The 19,373-nt window shown below is 38.3% G+C and overlaps 1 protein-coding gene across 3 annotated transcripts in view; it reads right to left on the bottom strand.

The window, feature by feature from the left end:
* KCTD3 (potassium channel tetramerization domain containing 3) overlaps positions 1-19,373 on the bottom strand; it is a 69,676-nt gene that overhangs the window by 3,609 nt on the left and 46,694 nt on the right. For all 3 annotated transcript variants that reach the window (XM_019920545.3, XM_019920544.3, XM_073800340.1), the window contains 3 exons: positions 19,048-19,218; positions 14,967-15,122; positions 2,360-2,456 (listed from right to left, as the gene is read on the bottom strand). In XM_019920545.3, the coding sequence (XP_019776104.1) occupies positions 2,360-2,456; positions 14,967-15,122; positions 19,048-19,218 (424 nt within the window). The remainder of the gene's footprint in view (positions 1-2,359; positions 2,457-14,966; positions 15,123-19,047; positions 19,219-19,373) is intronic.

Raw genomic sequence — 19,373 nt, 5'->3', positions numbered from 1 at the left:
TGACTGTACTACACCAGTTTATATAAGGGACTTAAGTATCAGGGGATTGTGGTATCCACCTGCAGGGGGAAGTCCTGGATAAAGATGTCCCCCTGTAAATAATAATTAAGAAAACAGTTGCGACAGCCTCATGCAAATCAATGACGGTAAAACATGCCCTCACATCATACACAAAAATAAACTCAAAATGGCTTAAAGACCTTAAAAATAAGACATGATACCATCACATTCCTAGAAGAGAACACAGGCTAATAAGCATTCTCTAGCATAATTCGTACCAATGTTTTCTGAAGTCAGTCTCCCAAGGCAAATAGAAATAAAAGCAAAAATAAATAAATGGGATCTAATCAAACTTACAAGCTTTAGTAAAGGAAACCATAAACAAAATGAAAACACAACCTACAGACTGGGAGAAAACATTTGCAAATGATGCGACCAACAAGGGCTTAGTTTCCAAAATATACAAACAAACAGCTCATACAACTTAATACAAAAAAACAACCCAATCAAAAAATGGGCAGAAGACCAAAAAGGGAACCCTCCTACACTGATGGCAGGAATGTAAGTTGGTACAGCCACTATGGAGAACAGTATGGAGGTTCCTTAAACTAAAAACAGAGTTGCCATATGATCCAGCAATCCTACTCCTGGGCGTATATCCAGACAAAACTCTAAAAGATACATGCACCTCTATTTCACAGCATCACTATTCACAATAGCCAAGACGTGGAAACAACCTAAATGTCCATCGACAGTTGAATGGATAAAGAAGATACCTGTATACAATGGAATACTAACTCAGCCATAAAAAAAAGAATGAAATAATGCCATTTGTACCAACATGGATGGACACAGAGATTATCATACTAAGTGAAGTCAAAGACAAATCTCATGTATCACTTTTATGTGGAATCTAAAATATGACACATGAACTTATTTATGAACTAGAAACAGGCATAGAGAACAGACTTGTGGTTGCCAAGGGAGAGGAGGGATGGATTGGGAGTTTGGGATTAGCAGATGCAAACTATTATATATAGGGTGGATAAACAAGGTCCCACTGTATAGCACAGGGAACTATAGTCAGGATCCTGTGACAAACCATAGTGGAAAAGAATATGAAAAAGAATATAAGGGCCTGGACTTTAAATGAGAGAAAAAAACATTTCCAACCTGGCTCCTTGGCTTATACTATCTTTACAACTATAGCTTTCCCTCTGGAATCATAAACTTAAAAACTATATAAAACTTGTTTTATCATGCAGAAATTGTAGTTGATTACAACACTCTGCTATTGTTGGAAGTGACAGAACCATACTTAGGGACAGAACAACACTGGAGAGGACATGAGCACTGAAGAAGACTGTGAAAGACTACATTGTTAGAGAACGCTGTTGTAACAGCAGCTTCAAACCATTGGGCAGCTTCTTCACCCAACACGTACACCAACACTAAAGTGCAGGGACGCATTTCTCCAGATACAAATTTGGCCTGTAACTACACTGTAGCTTCCTAATAACATTTTCTTAAAAAAAAAAAAAAGTTTAGAACACAAAAATCATTTTCTGGAATCAATTCATTTAACAATCACTGATGACTACATGCAATGAACTTTGATGGAAAGAAAATTTATCTCAAAGACTTTATCATTAAAATATTAAGAAATCAGCGATCACATCCTGAAGATAATAGAGAAATTATTTAAAATGTCACTAGCATTAGTAACATTGATATAAAAATTTGTAACCTACTTAGTAACTACTAATAGGAATTTTACTTTTTTCACTTCCTTGACATACAAAAAATTTTGTTCTTAAAGAGGAGAAATGTTACAGCACAATATGTTTGAGGCTGTAAATAATAATTTTAAGTGAAGTAAGATTTTAGTCAAATGAAAAAGAGGAAACTAACTCCTATTGAGCATCAATTATAGTCAGGGACTATGCAAGGTGTTTTTGCATGTTTTTCACTCAGTGAAATCTTGGCAAGGTAGTTAAACTTTAAAAGAAACTGAGGCTCACAGAAACAAAGTAAGTTAAGTTGAATTTACATAGCTAGTAAGAGGAAGTGCCAGAATTAGAATTTCACTTGTCTACCATCCAATTCACTGTGTATCTGTTCTACTATATCACTAGTCCTTCCTAAAAGTCCACAGCAGTGAAAATCGTAAGTAGATTGTAGAGAATAAGCACTAAGTATACTGTATTAACTTTAAGTTAAAATGACCACAAGATAAAGAATAGACGTCTCTCTCAAAGATCTGTTTCTGATACCACTATTTATAAGTGTCAAATGACTTAACGTGTTTTGCAAGACAAATGTGACTTCTGAATATAATATCTTTACAGTAAAGTGTTACCTCTTCCCAGTAGATGAGAGTCTTACAAACAGTTTGTTAGTGATGGGAACAACTTTCTGGATAAACACCTGTTGATCATCTCGCTCTCCAAAAGGCCCTTGGGTCAGAAAACAAAATGGCAAAAGTTAATTAAAACTTAACAGGTTTCATTTAAAAAAAGGAACATTAATTTTGAAAAAAAAAAATTCTTCATGCCTGTCATTGTGGCATTGCATTCCACGTCAAAATCAGACACAAAATGCAACACTACAAGTAGTTCACCTTGCATCAGAAATTTTTTTAAAAAATAACTCAAAATGGATCAGAGACCTAAATGTAAGACTGGACACTATAAAACTCTTACAGGAAAACATAGGAAGAACACACTTTGACATAAATCACAGCAAGATCTTTTTTGATCCACCTCCTAGAGTGATGGAAATAAAAAATAAATAAATAAACAAGTGGGATCTAATGAAACAAAAGCTTTTGCACAGCAAAGGAAACTACAAACATGGACGAAAAGACAATCCTCAGAATGGGAGAAAACATTTGCAAACAAATCAACGGACAAAGGATTAATCTCCAAAATATATAAACAGCTCATGCAGTTCAATATTAAAAAAAAAAAAACAATCCAAAAGTTGACTGAACACCTAAATAGACATTTCTCCAAAGAAGACATACAGATGGCCAGGAAGCACATGAAAAGCTGCTCAACATCACTAATTATTAGAGAAATGCAAATCAAAACTACAGTGAGGTATCACCTCACACCAGCTAGGATGGGCATCATCAGAAAATCTACAAACAACAAATGCTGGAGAGGGTGAGCATAAAAGGGAACCCTCTTGCACTGTTGGTGGGAATGTAAACTGATACAGCCACTATGGAGAACAGTATGGAGGTTCCTTAAAAAACGACGAATAGAACTACCATACGACCCAGCAATCCTGCTACTGGGCATATACCCAGAAAAAACCATAATTCAAAAAGACACATGCACCCCATTGTTCATTGCAGCACTATTTACAATAGCCAGGTCATGGAAGAAACCTAAATGTCCATCAACAGACGAATGGATAAAGAAGATGCAGTACATATATACAATGGTATATTACTCAGCCATTAAAAGGAAGGAAATTGGGTCATTTGTAGAGATGTGGATGGACCCAGAGACTGTCATACAGAGTGAAGTAAGTCAGAAGAGAAAAACAAGTATCATATATTAATGCATTTATGTGGAACCTAGAAAAATGGTACAGATGAACCTGTTTGCAGGGCAGAAATTGATACACAGATGTGGAAAACAAACATATGGACACCAAGGGGGGAAAGAGGCGAGGGGGTGATGGTGTGATGAATTGAGAGATTGGGATTGACATATATACACTAATAAGTATAAAATGGATAATAACCTGCTGGGGGTTCATTCAAGATGGCAGAGGAGTAAGACGTGGAGATCACCCTCCTCCCCAAAAATACATGAGGAATACATCTACATGTGGAACAATCCCTACAGAACAACTACTGAACGCTAGCAGAAGACCTCAGACTTCCCAAAAGGCAAGAAACTCCCCACGTACCTGGGTATGGCAAAAGAAAAAAGAAAAAACAGAGACAAAAGAATAGGGACGGGACCTGCACCAGTGGGAGGGAGCTGTGAAGGAGGAAAGGTTTCCACACACTAGAAGCCCCTTCACGGGCGGAGACTGCGCATGGCAGAGGGGGGAAGCTTCGGAGCCACGGAGGAGAGCGCAGCAACAGGGGTGCGGAGGGCAAAGCGGAGAGATTCCTGCACAGAGGATCGGTGCCGACCAGCACTCACCAGCCCGAGAGGCTTGTCTACTCACCCGCCGGGGCGGGCAGGGGCTGAAAGCTGAGGCTCGGGCTTCGGTCAGACCCCAGGGAGAGGAATGGGGTTGACGGCGTGAACACAGCCTGCAGGGGGTTAGTGCACCACGGCTAGCCAGGAGGGAGTCCGGGAAAAAGTCTGGAGCTGCCAAAGAGGCAAGAGGCTTTTTCTTGCCTCTTTGTTTCCTGGTGCGCAAGGAGGGGGGATTAACAGCGCTGCCTAAATGAGCTCCAGAAACGGGTGTGAGCCATGGCTATCAGCGTGGAAACCAGAGACGGGCATGAAATGCTAAGGCTGCTACTGCAGCCACCAAGAAGCCTGTGTGCAAGCACAGGTCACTATACACGCCTCCCCTAATGGGAGCCTGCGCAGCCCGCCACTGCCAGGGTCCCGTGATCCAGGGACAACTCCCCCGGGAGAACACACGGCACGCCTCAGGCTGGTGCAACGTCATGCTGGCCTCTGCCGCCGCAGGCTTGCCCCACACTCCATACCCCTCCCTCCCCACGGCCTGAGTGAGCCAGAGCCTCCGAATCAGCGGTTCCTTTAACCCCGTCCTGTCTGAGCGAAGAACAGACGCCCTCAGGCGACCTACATGCAGAGGCGGGGCCAAATCCAAAGCTGAGCCCCTGGGAGCTGTGCGAACAAAGAAGAGAAAGGGAAATCTCCCCCAGCAGCCTCAGGAGCAGCGGATTAAATCTCCACAATCAACGTGATGTACCCTGCATCTGTGGGATACCCGAATAGACAACGAATCATCACAAAATGAGGGGGTGGACTTTGGGAGCAACGATATATATTTTTTCCCTTTTTCTCTTTTTCTGAGTGTGTATGTGTATGCTTCTGTATGTGATTTTGTCTGTATAGCTTTGCTTTTACCATTTGTGCTAGGGTTCTGTCTGTCCTTTTACTTATTTTTTTAGTATCGTTTTTAGCGCTTCTTATCATTGGTGGATTTCTGTTTTGGTTTGGCTCTCTTCTTTCTGTTTTTTTAAATTACTTTTTAATTTTTTAAATTTTTAATCATTTTTTTAAATAACTTTATTTTGTTTATTTATTTTCTTTCCTTTTTTTCTCCCTTTTATTCTGAGCCATGTAGATGACAGGGTCTTGGTGCTCTGGTCAGGTGTCAGGCCTGTGCCTATGAGATGGGAGAGCCGAGTTCCAGACACTGGTCCACCAGAGACCTCCCGGCTCCATGTACTATCTAATGGCGAACATCTCCCATAGATCTCCGTCTCAACGCCAAGACCCAGCTCCACTCAACGACCTACAAGCTACAGTGCAGGACACGCTATGCCAAACAACTAGCAAGACAGGAACACAACCCCACCCACTAGCAGAAAGGCTGCCTAAAATCAAAATAAGGTCACAGACACCACAAAACACACCACCGGATGCGGACCTGCCCACCAGAAAGACAAGATCCAGCCTCACCCACCAGAACACAGGCACTAGTCCCCTCCACCAGGAAGCCTACACAACCCACTGAAACAACCTTTGCCACTGGGGACAGACACCAAAAACAGGAACTACGAACCTACAGCCTGCGAAAAGGAGACCCGAAACACAGTGAGTTAAGCAAAACGAGAAGACAGAGAAACACACAGCAGATGAAGAAGGTAAAAACCCACCAGACCAAACAAATGAAGAGGAAATAGGCAGTCTACCTGAAGAAGAATTCAGAATAATGATAGTAAAGATGATCCAAAATCTTGTAAACAGAAGAACTAAAGAGCAAACAAACAATGATGAACAACACAATAAATGAAATTAAAAATTCTCTAGAAGGAAACAATAGCAGAATAACTGAGGTAGATATTCCAGATAAGTTACCTGAAAGATAAAACTGTGGAAATAACTACTGCAGAGCAGAATAAAGAAAAAAGAATGAAAAGAATTAGGGGCAGTCTCACAGACCTCTGGGACAACATTAAATGCACCAACATTCAAATTATAGAGGTCCTAGAAGAATAAGAGGAAAAGAAAGGGACTGAGAAAATATTTGAAGAGATTATAGTTGAAAACTTCCCTAATATGGGAAAGGAAATAGTTAATCAAGTCCAGGAAGCACAGAGACTCCCATACAGGATAAATCCAAGGAGAAACATACAAAGACACATATTAATCAAACTATCAAAAATTAAATACAAAGAAAAAATATTAAAAGCAGCAAGGGGAAAACAACAAATAACATACAAGGCAATCCCCATAAGGTTAACAGCTGATCTTTCAGCAGAAACTCTGCAAGCCAGAAGGGACTGGCAGGACATATTTAAAGTGATGAAAGGGAAAAACCTACAATGAAGATCACTCTACCCAGCAAGGATCTCATTCAGATTCAATGGAAAATTAAAACCTTTACAGACAAGCAAAAGCTAAGAGAATTCAGCGCCACCAAACCAGCTTTTCAACAAATGCTAAAGGAACTTCTCTAGGCAGGAAACAGAAGAGAAGGAAAAGATCTACAATAACACACCCAAAACAATTAAGAAAATGGTAATATGAACATACATATCGATAATTAACTTAAACGTAAATGGATTAAATGCTCCAACCAAAAGACTTAGACTGGCTGAATGGATACAAAAACAAGACCCGTATACGTGCTGTCTACAAGAGACCCACTACAGACCTAAGGACGCACACAGACTGAAAGTGAGGGTTTGGAAAAAGACATTCCATGCAAATGGAAATCAAAAGAAAGCTGGAGTAGCAATTCTCGTATCAGACAAAATAGACTTTAAAACAAAGATTATTACAAGAGACAAAGAAGGACACTACATAATGATAAAGGGATCGATCCAAGAAGAAGATATAACAATGGTCAATATTTATGCACCCAACATAGGAGCACCTCAATACGTAAGGCAAATACTAACAGCCATAAAAGGGGAAATTGACAGTAACACAATCATAGTAGGGGATGTTAACACCCCACTTTCACCAATGGACAGATCATCAACATGAAAATAAATAAGGAAACACAAGCTTTAAATGATACATGAAATAAGATGGACTTAACTGATATATATAGGACATTCCATCCAAAAACAACAGAATACACTTTCTTCTCAAGTGCTCATGGAACATTCTCAAGGATAGATCATACCTTGGCTCACAAATCAAGCCTTGGTAAATTTAAGAAAATTGAAATTGTATCAAGTATCTTTTCCGACCACAACGCTATGAGACTAGATATCAATTACAGGAAAAAATCTGAAAGAAATACAAACACATGAAGGCTAAATAACACACTACTTAATAACCAAGAGATCACTGAAGAAATCAAAGAGGAAATCAAAAACTACCAGGAAACAAATGACAATGAAAACACGGCGACCCAAAACATACTGGATGCAGCAAAAGCAGTTCTAAGAGGAAAGTTTATAGCAATACAATCCTACCTTAAGAAACAAGAAACATCTCAAATAAACAACCTAACCTTACACCTAAAACAATTATAGAAAGAAGAACAAAAAAACCCCTAAGTTAGCAGAAGGAAAGAAATCATAAATATCAGATCAGAAATAAGTGAAAAAGAAATGAAGGAAACAATAGCAAAGATCAAAAAAACTAAAACCTGGTTCTTTGAGAAGATGAACAAAATTGATAAACCATCAGCCAGACTCATGAAGCAAAAAAGGGAGAAGCCTCAAATCAGTACAATTAGAAATGAAAAAGAAGTAACAACTGGCACTGCAGAAATACAAAGGATCATGAGAGATTACTACAGGCAACTATATGCCAATAAAATGGACAACCTGGAAGAATTGGACAAATTCTTAGAAAAGCACAACCAGGAAGAAACAGAAAATATAAACAGATGAATCACAAGCACTGAAATTGAAACTGTGATTAAAAACTATCCAACAAACAAAAGCCCAGGACCAGATGGCTTCACAGGCAAATTCTATCAAACATTTAGAGACAAGCGAACATCTACCCTTCTCAAACTCTTCCAAAATATAGCAGAGGGAGGAACACTCCCAAACTCATTCTACAAGGCCACCAAAAACCAGATACCAAAAACAGACAAAGATGTCACAAAGAAAACTACAGGCCAATATCACGGATGAACATAGATACAGAAATGCTCAACAAAATACTAGCAAACAGAATCCAACAGCACACTAAAAGGATCATACACCATGATCGAGTGGGGTTTATCACAGGAATGCAAGGATTCTTCAATATAACAGACCAATTAATGTGATATACCACATTAACAAACTGAAGAATAAAAACCACATGGTATCTCAATAGATGCAGAGAAAGCTTTCGACAAAATTCAACACCCATTTATGATAAAAACCCTCCAGAAAGTAGGCATAGAGGGAACTTACCTCAATATAATAAAAGCCGTATATGACAAACCCACAGCTAACATCGTCCTCAATGGTGAAAAACAGAAACCATTTCCACTAAGATCAGGAACAAGACAAGGTTGCCCACTCTCACCACTATTATTCAACATTGTTTTGGAAGTTTTAGCCACAGCAATCAGAGAATAAAAAGAAATAAAAGGATTCCAAATCGGAAAGGAAGAAGTAAAGCTGTCACTTTTTACAGATGACATGCTACTATACATAGAGAATCCTAAAGATGCTACCAGAAAACTACTAGACCTAATCAATGAATTTGGTAAAGTAGCAGGATACAAAATTAATGCACAGAAATCTCTTGAATTCCTATACACTAATGATGAAAAATCTGAAAGAAAATTAAGGGAACACTCCCATTTACCATTGCAACAAAAAGAATAAATTATCTAGGAATAAACCTACCTAAGGAGACAAAAGACCTGTATGCAGAAAACTATAAGACACTGATGAAAGAAATTAAAGATGATATAAACAGATGGAGAGATAGACCATGTTCTTGGATTGGAAGAATCAACATTGTGAAAATGACTATACTACCCAAAGCAATCTAGGGATTCAATGCAATACCTATCAAACTACCACTGGCATTTTTCACAGAAGTAGAACAAAAAACTTCACAATTTGTAATGAAAACACAGAAGACCACGAATAGCCAAAGCAATCTTGAGAAAGAAAAACGGAGCTGGAGGAATCAGGCTCCCTGACTTCAGACTATATTACAAAGCTACAGTAATGAAGACAATATGGTACTGGCACAAAAAAAGAAATATAAATCAATGGAACAGGATAGAAAGCCCAGAGATAAACCCATGCACATATGGTCACCTTATTTTTGATAAAGGAGGCAGGAATGTACAGTGGAGAAAGGATAGCCTCTTCAATAAGTGGTGCTGGGAAAACTTGACAGGTGCATGTAAAAGAATGAAACTAGAACACTCCCTAACACCATACACAAAGATAAACTCAAAATGGATTAAAAACCTAAGTGTAAGGCCAGACACTATAAAACTCGTAGAGGAAAACATAGGCAGAACACTCTATGACATAAATCACAGCAAGATCCTTTTGGACTCACCTCCTCGAGAAATGGAAATAAAAACAAAAAGAAAGAAATGGGACCTAATGAAACTTAAAAGCTTTTGCACAGCAAAGGAAACCATAAACAAGACGAAAAGACAACCCTCAGGGCTTCCCTGGTGGCGTGGTGGTTGAGAGTCCACCTGCCAGTGCAGGGGACACGGGTTCATGCCCTGATCCGGGAAGATCCCACATGCCGCGGAGCGGGTAGGCCTGTGAGCCATGGCCACTGACTCTGCGCATCCGGAGCCTGTGCTCCGCAATGGGAGAGGCCACAACAGTGAGAGGCCTGCATACCGCAAAAAAAAAAAAAAAAAAAAGACAACCCTCAGAATGGGAGAAAATATTTGCAAATGAAGCAACTGACAAAGGATTAATCTCCAAAATTTACAAGCAGCTCATGCAGCTCAATATCAAAAAAACAAACAACCCAATCCAAAAATGGGCAGGAGACCTAAATAGACATTTCTCCAAAGAAGATGTACAGATTGCCAACAAACACACGAAAGAACGGTCAACGTCATTAATCATTAGAGAAATGCAAATCAAAACCACAATGAGTTATCACCTCACACCAGTCAGAATGGCCATCATGAAAATCTACAAATAAATGCTGGAGAGGGTGTGGAGAAAAGGGAACCCTCTTGCACTGTTGGTGGGAATGTAAATTGGTACAGCCACTATGGAGAACAGCATGTAAGTTCCTTAAAAAACCAAAAACAGAACTACCATATGACCCAGCTACTACTGGGCATATACCCTGTATATCCCACTACTGGGCATATACCCTGAGAAAACCATAATTCAAAAAGAGTCATGTACCACAATGTTCACTGCAGCTCTATTTACAATAACCAGGACATGGAAGGAACCTAAGTGTCCATCAACAGATGAATGGATAAAGAAGATGTGGCACATATACACAATGGAATATTACTCAGCCATAAAAAGAAACGAAATTGAGTTATTTGTAGTGAGGTGGATGGACCTAGAGTCTGTCATACAGAGTGAAGTAAGTCAGACAAACAAAACTGGTTATGAAGAACCTAGGGGCAGGACAGGAATAAAGACGCAGACCTACTACAGAATGTACTTAAGGATATGGGAAGGGAGAAGGGTAAGCTGGGACAAAGTGAGAGAGTGGCATGGACGTATATACACTACCAAATGTAAAATTGATAGCTAGTGGGAAGCAGCAGCATAGCACAGGGAGATCAGTTTGGTGCATTTTGACCACCTAGAGGGGTGGGATAGGGAAGGTGGGAGGGAGGGAGACCCAAGAGGGAAGAGATTTGGAGATATATGTATATGTATAGCTGATTCACTTTGTTATAAAGCAAAAACTAACATACCACTGTAAAGCAATTATACTCCAATAAAGATGTTAAAAAAACCTGCTGTATAAAAAAATAATTCAAAAATTCATAAAAATTTTTATATAACTTTTCAAAATTATATTTTATGCACTAAGACTGTAAAAACTGAAGGCAATAATTTGCTTGAGACTATACATTAAGAGTACTAGAAGGAGACCTGTTAAAATAGAAGCTCTACATTTACTATCTTTCAGAATGTGCTCAGTTTCTTATCACTTCAAGAAAGGGATGTATAAATGAAGTTACTTTATGTATTGATGTTACTTTTTTTGAAAACTTAACATGCAAAATCTTAAAAAATAAAGTACAACTTCATTAAGTAGAATTTCATTTATCAGAGCCTGTTGTACCCTTCAAGGATTTCAATCTAAAAGGTAAATTCAATTATTTTTACTGTATTGTACTTGGCAAGGTAGGAAAATGGCTCATATGTTTTAGAAAGAATGTGAACAATATAAAGTGTTTTTATGCAAAACTTACACATAAAAATTTAATAATTCTTTCCCAATACTCATTAGCTAAATATCAACTCATCATTCACAAAAAGTATGTGATGTACAACACATTTTTTAAAGATAGTATATCCCGTTATCTTATGTGAATCATACCTAATTAATAAACAGAATAACACTTATTAGTTAGCAAATACTTATGCTTACTATGTACCACACTACATGCTTTACAAATCACTCATTTGAATCATCGTAACAACCACATAAAGGATGCACTATTATCATCTCCATTTTACAAACGAGAAGAGTAAGGCACCAACAGGTTAGTTAACCAAAGATCTCTTAAGTTCTACTTGATGGAACTGGAATCCAAACCCAAGCTGTCTGGCTTTTCACTAAGCTATGCAGTTGCCCAATTCCTGCACAACTCTCTGAAGTCTAATTCTATTGAAATGAAAAGACAGTCCTCACTCAATAACCCATAAACAAAGTCAAAATATTGACGACGGGTGAAATAACTAGGAAAGAGGATTACGGGACTATATCTTCCCTCCCCCTCAAATTTTATTACTGATGTGAGATTCTCACATAACTTCATACCTTAAGTAATTATCCATACCTCCCCTCTTATAGTTTCCCCAACACTTTTGCCCTAATTAGCACCTTTCCTTCAGAGAACACAAAAAAATATCCTTACATCTCTGTTATCTTCAACGGGGAAGAAGAGGACTCAAAAATATGACCTTTGAATGTACTCACCTTCTAACTAGCTCCATTTCTTTCTGGCACAGCTGTTTCCAGTATCTGTTACTCCATTCCCCTTTACCATCTACACTCCACCCCAACCACCCCCACTGACACTGGACTTTCTATTCTGTTCCACTAGTCTACATGTCTACCTCTTAGGATATTTTTTTTAAACGAAACTATGAACAGAAAAGAAAAAACATCTCCCTGGCCCTTTTAAACATTTTACATATGACTGTCTTAAGTAATTTACAGGGCTGCTTCTAAATATCTTTTATTCACATTACACATGTGCTCCCTGATCTGACGCCTGCCTATCTACCTAGTCTCATGTCCTACTATTCTCAGCTACATACCAACAATTAATGACGTTCTTGACATTTGCCAAACCTGCCAGGTTCTATTGGCCTCTATCCTTTTAACATGCTGCTTTCCCTTCCAGGAATGTCCCTGTCCTAGAACTTACACCTTCACATCTCAGTTCAAACTCCTAGCATCACCCCCTGCCGCCTCTCTCAGTTCCAACATTAAGACCTCTGTGAAGTGCTCTGCCTGAACATTGGTTTCTGTCAAAGTTAAGTGGGGATAAGATCTACCCCATAAAATTGTCCAAAAGATTAAATGTGAGTGTATGCTACAACACCCAGCACACAGACTAGCACTCTCTCCTGGGGGCTTTCCGCCCTATGCACTTGAGCAGTGTGCAAAATACAATCGTTTGCTTTTTATTCCCACTGCTCACTATAGTGTAAGTCGATGTTCACTGCAATTTTTTAGATTTCTAATGCCTGGAGCAAAAGTACACAATATCTGTTGATGCTACACCTTTAACTTACACTATGTTATATGTCAATTATATCTCAATAAAGCTGGAAAAAAAATGTTCAAATAAAACTTTCAGTGCCTATCATCACACTGGGAACTGGAATCGCACAGCAACTGATAAAAGTGACAACACTGAGCAGTTCTCTTTCTAAAAATACTAAGACTGTGGTACTACAATTCTCTTCAGAAGCTTACATTTCTTAAAGATAACTATTTTTGAAATCTTTACTGTGGGAGCAAATATCCTGATGGACATACATTTAATAGTTTCATGCATAACAATTCTGATCCACTCCTCGTTTTCCATCAGTGCTATAATTTCTGCTTATACAAGATGATCTACAAGGTGCATTAGTTCCTTCAAACAGATCCTTGAGGAAAATGATCTACCTCCATGAAGACTGTTTGTGTGTATGTATGGTGTAGGGAGAAATTGATTTGTTATAACTAACTTTATATACCCTTTGCTGAAATCAGTAGAGACATCCTACACTGTTTACTAATGGATGCCATCAAAACCACTCTCAGTATGTAAGAACACCAGCCCTTTTCCAGCTTCAAATCTATTTTCAGGTTAATTATTAGCAACGAAGGAAAAAAGTATTTCAAGTTTCAAATGTGTACAGCCATTATGGCTTTTAATTATAAACAAAAGTGGTTAGCATTTGGAGATAATATCACTTAAATCAGGAAATGCTAGTGAGATAAAAAATGTGCTCTCAACTTTTATTTATTTTGGGCTGCATTGGGTCTTCATTGTTGCACGTGGGCTTCCTCTAGTTGCGGCGAGCGGGGGCTACTCTTCGTTGCGGTGCACAGGTTTCTCACTGCGGTGGCTTCTGTTGTGGCAGAGCACAGGCTCTAGGCCTGTGGGCTTCAGTAGTTGTGGTGCACGGGCTTAGTTGCTCCACGGCATGTGGGTTCTTCCCGGACCAGGGCTCGAACCCATGTCCCCTGCATTGGCAGGCGGATTCTTAACCACCGCGCTACCACGAAAGTCCTCAACTTTTTAAACAATGAAAAATGATGCTATAATACAGATTTTCCTCAACTTATGATGGGGTTATGTCCCGATAAATTACTCCTAAATTGAAAATATCCTAAGTCAAAAATGCATTTAGGGGGGCTTCCCTGGTGGCGCAGTGGTTGAGAGTCCGCCTGCCGATGCAGGGGACACGGGTTCGTGTCCCGGTCCGGGAAGATCCCACATGCCGCGGAGTGGCTGGGCCCGTGAGCCATGGCCGCTGAGCCTGCGCGTCTGGAGCCTGTGCTCCTGAACGGGAGAGGCCGCAACAGTGAGAGGCCCGCGTACCGCAAAAAAAAAAAAAAAAAAAAAAAATGCATTTAGTACACCTAAGCTACCAAACATCATAGCTTACCCTAGCCTACCTTAAGTGTGCTCAGAACACTCACATTAGCCTACAGTTGGGCAAAATCATCTAATACGGAGTCCATTTTATAGTAAAGTATTGAATATCTCATGTAATGTACTGAATACTGAAAGTGAAAAAGAGAATGGCTATGTGGGTACAGACTGATTCTAAGCACATCACTTGTTTACCTTTGTGGTCACGTGGCTGCCTGGGAACTTTGGCCTGCTGCTGCCGCCTGTCACCACGAGAGAATATGGTACCACATATCCCTAGCCCGGGAAAAGTTCAAAATTCAAAGTACTGTTTCTATTAAATGTGTATCATTTTTGTACCTTCATAAAGTCAAAAAAAATGTATATTTTGTGACTTCATAGAACTTAATCAGAAAAAGATTAAACTTCTGTTTTAAATGAGTTTCAAAGTGAAAATGAAAAACCTATATTTAAAACTCCTTTTTAGGTTTCTACTACAGATAATATACTTCTTCAGCATTGCCTACACAGTACTTGAAAATGTCCCCCCAAAAGATCTAGCTCACCTATGTCGTTTCCAGAGGAATAGCTTCCATGGCTTTCTGTCTCCTCCAGGGACAGTATCTTGAACGATGCTAGAGGAGTAGAACCTGGCTGAGTAGAGATCATTCCTCTGAATCGTGTTACCGTCCATGTCCGGACATGATTATTATCTGCACAGACTAGGAGAGAAAGAGAGCACACAACAGTTGTTAATAAATATAGATTATGAGAGCACCAACAAAATCACCTTTATAAACATATTTTAACTTTTTTCACTATAATTTACAGAAAACAGATCGTAGCACATTTTGAGTGGCAAACAGCTTACTTATCTTAAAATTACACTTAATTTGTACCTAGCCAACAAAAATGAGATAACTGAATATGGTTTACCTTGCTGCAAATATAAGGTATATAAGTAAAATCTATGGATCCTTATAAAAGTAGCCTGTAGGGTATGAATTTAGAGAAGGTTAAAAAAAATGTGTATGTAAGAGAGAAGATGCTGAATATTTTTCTGTTCTGTGGCTAAACTCCATTGTAAACAAGTTGCCTAGTTTATTTTTTCCAACCATATAAATTGTTTCTGCTTATGTTACTCCAATATTAAACAACCAAGATCAGGAGCTACCGAGAATTTACTGGCACAAATAACATTTGTCAAAAAGCTTATAGGAACCAGTTATTTATTGCTCATTCACAGTTGCATCAAGAAAAATTAAGATTTCAATACTAAAGCTGAGAATTATTTTTATATGAGAGTCTGCATTTAAAAAACATATTCCAATTAGCTTTATTTTTTCACGGTAATATTAAGTGGGTATATATTGAGATATCTCCTAACAAGTAATCTATTTCTGCTGTTTTTTCTGTCTGAATAGATACCCTGCTAAAAACTGTAAACCAAAAAAATGATATCATTAATGTAAGAACTGTACTTTTGCGGCGTGCCTTAATAAAAAATGTATTAATTTGCCATTTATTATGAACTCATCAGTATCTACTAGGAAAGTATCCAAAACTTCTTATATGCACACAACATTTCCTAGTGGATAAAATGTCACAGTTGCATATTTTAAACAAAACTTCAGAAATTTAATTTTGGCAGACAGCAATAAGAATAAAAAGTGTACATATGTTACTTATACAACAAAATTCTCAGTTCTCAGGATGCCAGTTTTCTGGTGAAAAAGAAGACATTTACTTCTAGGCTACTGAATCAGCTTCATGGGAAATAATTTCCTAATTTCATTATTAAGCTTACTAGGATTCAGAAAAATAACAAATACTTCTAGCTGACTCAAAAATGCAACTATGGGATTGACATATATACACTAATATGTATAAAGTAGATAATAAGAACCTGCTGTATAAAAAATAAAATTCAAAAAATAATGCAATTATGCAATTTTGTTAGTATTAATCATTATCTAACATTTCAAACCTACATGAAATACTTGTTGTTAAAATGCAAATTTAACTACGTAGCTCTTTGACATCACATCCAACAATAACATCATTACCATCAAAATAATATCAACTGCTACTGAGTATGGCATTGTCATTTAAACATCAAAACAATCTTGCAAAGAAATAGTCTATTTTCTCACGGGACCAAATTACCTCATTTTATACAACATTTATTCGTAAGGACTATGCTAAGTGCTGAGAATAGGGTGGAGAACAAAAGCTTCTGCTGCTGTAGAAACTTACTATATTCTAGAAGAGGGAAAGAGATGATAAATAAGAAACAAAGTGATAAGTCTGTGAAGAAAACAAATCAACATACTGATAGCAGAAAGTGCCTGTTAGACAGAGGGCTGGCTAGTTTAGACAGGGTGGCCAAGGAGGCCTCACTGAGGAGGTATTTGAAATGGGACCTGAATGTCAAGGAGAGACAGCGAAACAACCATCTAAGAAAGAAGATGTCAAATGAAAAGAACAAGTGCAAAGTTTCTAAGGCAATTTTAAGAAATAGAAAAGCCAATGAGTTAGGTATCATGAGCAGTAAGAAAAGTGACATGGGAGGCGTGGTGAGCAGGTGAGCAGGATCCGGAACAGGAAGAGCCGTATTAATCTGTTCATTCTGTTCATTCTATAAACAGAAAGAAGCCATCAGAAATCAGATCTGCTTTGCATTTCTTTTTCTTTTTTTTAAAATAAATTTTATTTATTTATTTATTTATTTTTGGCTGTATTGGGTCTTCGTTGCTCTGTGTGGACTTTCTCTAGTTGCAGTGAGCAGGGGCTACTCTTCGTTGCGGTGCACGGGCTTCTCATTGCGGTGGCTTCTCTTGTCGCAGAGCACGGGCTCTAGGTACACAGGCTCAGTAGTTGTGGCTCGCGGGTTCTAGAGCACAGGCTCAGTAGCTGTGGCACACACGGGCTTAGTTGCTCCACGGCATGTGGGATTTTTCTGGACCAGGGCTCGAATCCGTGCCCCCTGCATTGGCAGGCGGATTCTTAACCACTGTGCCACCAGTGAAGTCCTGCTTTGCATTTCTAAAGATATTTCTGGCTGCTGTGTGGAACATGTACCATAGAGAGCCAAGACAGAAACAGGGAAAGAATGGAGTAACCTAGGGGAGAAATGCTGATTTGAGCTAAGGGGCTGGCAGCAATGGACACAAAGTGAAGTAATCAGACTTGTGATGTATGTTGAAGCAGAGAAACGGGACCTACTGATGTATTACACGTTATGTGGAGGGCAGGGGGAGGCGGGTGCAGTGAGAAAAAGGTAAGAATCAAGTGTGATTCCTAGATTTTCAGCTTGGGTAAATGAGTAGTGATATTGTATACTAAGATGGCTTTTGAGACAGAAATCAAAAGTACTATTTTATCTAGGTTAATTTAGAGATGCCTATTAAACATACAACCAAATACTAAGCACAAGCACTGGATATACAATTTGGAACTCTGTGGATGGTCACAGGTGAAGGGCAAGTCTGGGAGTCACTGGCATGTAGATAATAATATTCAAATCACCAGGGAAAGTACAGACAAAGAATGGAAAATCTAGAAAGAGATCTGAGGCAATCCAACACTTAGTAACTGGGCAAAAGAGGAGGAACCAGCCATACAGAGTGAGAAAAACTCCTCAGCGAGGCAGATATTAGATGAGTACTGCTCTATGAAAGATTAAAAAAGAGACTGTTTCAGAAAGGCATAATTACATCCAAAACAATGAGACATTCAATAAAAGCATATTCATCCATCCATCCATCCGTTCATATATGGACAAGGTATTTCAGCTCCATTTGGTGTTTAATTAGTGAAAGATGCAGCATCTTTTTATATTAGGTAGTCTTCATATAAACAAAGCTGATGCATGAAAAGGATGTTTATAAAAATTTAAGTTAGGCAGGAGCTGATCTACAAAAGATTTAATACAAGATTGTTTTAAAAAAGCAAACTACTGATAAACCTGACTCAATTCAATTTTCATCAACGCTTTCAGAAATCATCTATCATAGACATTGAATCTCATGATGGAATTTTACTTTGTGATCATTTTATTTTGTGTCAGGCTAATTTTGCTTGAAAATCTGTAACTAATTTTTTAAGTATCAAATTAGTATCTAAATGTTAGAAACATATATGACTATGAAGAACAACAAACCCACAAATGTTATTTTCTTCACATCTCTTTACACATTTTACTAATTTTTAACAGTAGTTGATGTTAGACTACTAACATTCTACTAACTTTAGCATTAAACCTTAAGACAACACAACCAAATTTATATTATATTCATACTTGAAAAATTTCTCTAATAAAACATTCTTCAACAGGATTATGATAAATATTCTGAAGTAAAATATGCCATAAGAACCAAATATTAAAATAGAGAGTAAATAAAAGATATGATGCCTTCTAAATTTATGTATACTACAACCAGACAATATCAAAGAAACCTCAGAAGACAATCATAGTATTTCTTCAGTTATTAAACTTTTCTACCACTTTTTCTGGTGTGTTTTTCTTACATAAAACACTGCTTTTATATTCTTTTAATTTGTAGGAGTCTAAAAAATAACACCCAAGGCAAGGTTTTACATGACATGAGGTAGACCTCCTTACCAGTACTAATAAAATCACTTTACCTGATACAAGATGCTTCTCTGAGAGCATGATTTTTGTGACGGGACTTCGGTGAACTGTGAAGGTCTGAAAAAGCTGAGGGCCTGACCCAACCGTCTCTGGGTGCTGCACAATTACTCGTACTGCTCCAGAGCTCGTACCATAGGCAATCTCAATCCAGTTACCACTGACACCTAACCAAAATCAAAAATTGAAAGGTGATATAACAGAAGACAATAAAAAGAAAGCTGCCCTTGCAAAGTGTTCCCTGTGATAGAAGAAGCAGAGCTGGATTCAGCACTTGTTATCAGCCCCAAATCCAGCTCAGCAAAGAAATCTTAAGACTTCT

The sequence above is a fragment of the Tursiops truncatus genome, chromosome 1, assembly GCF_011762595.2.
Source record: "Tursiops truncatus isolate mTurTru1 chromosome 1, mTurTru1.mat.Y, whole genome shotgun sequence".
NCBI lineage: Eukaryota > Metazoa > Chordata > Mammalia > Artiodactyla > Delphinidae > Tursiops > Tursiops truncatus.
The sequence above is the reverse complement of the archived record's forward strand: the minus strand, read 5'-3'. Positions and strand labels throughout refer to the sequence as shown.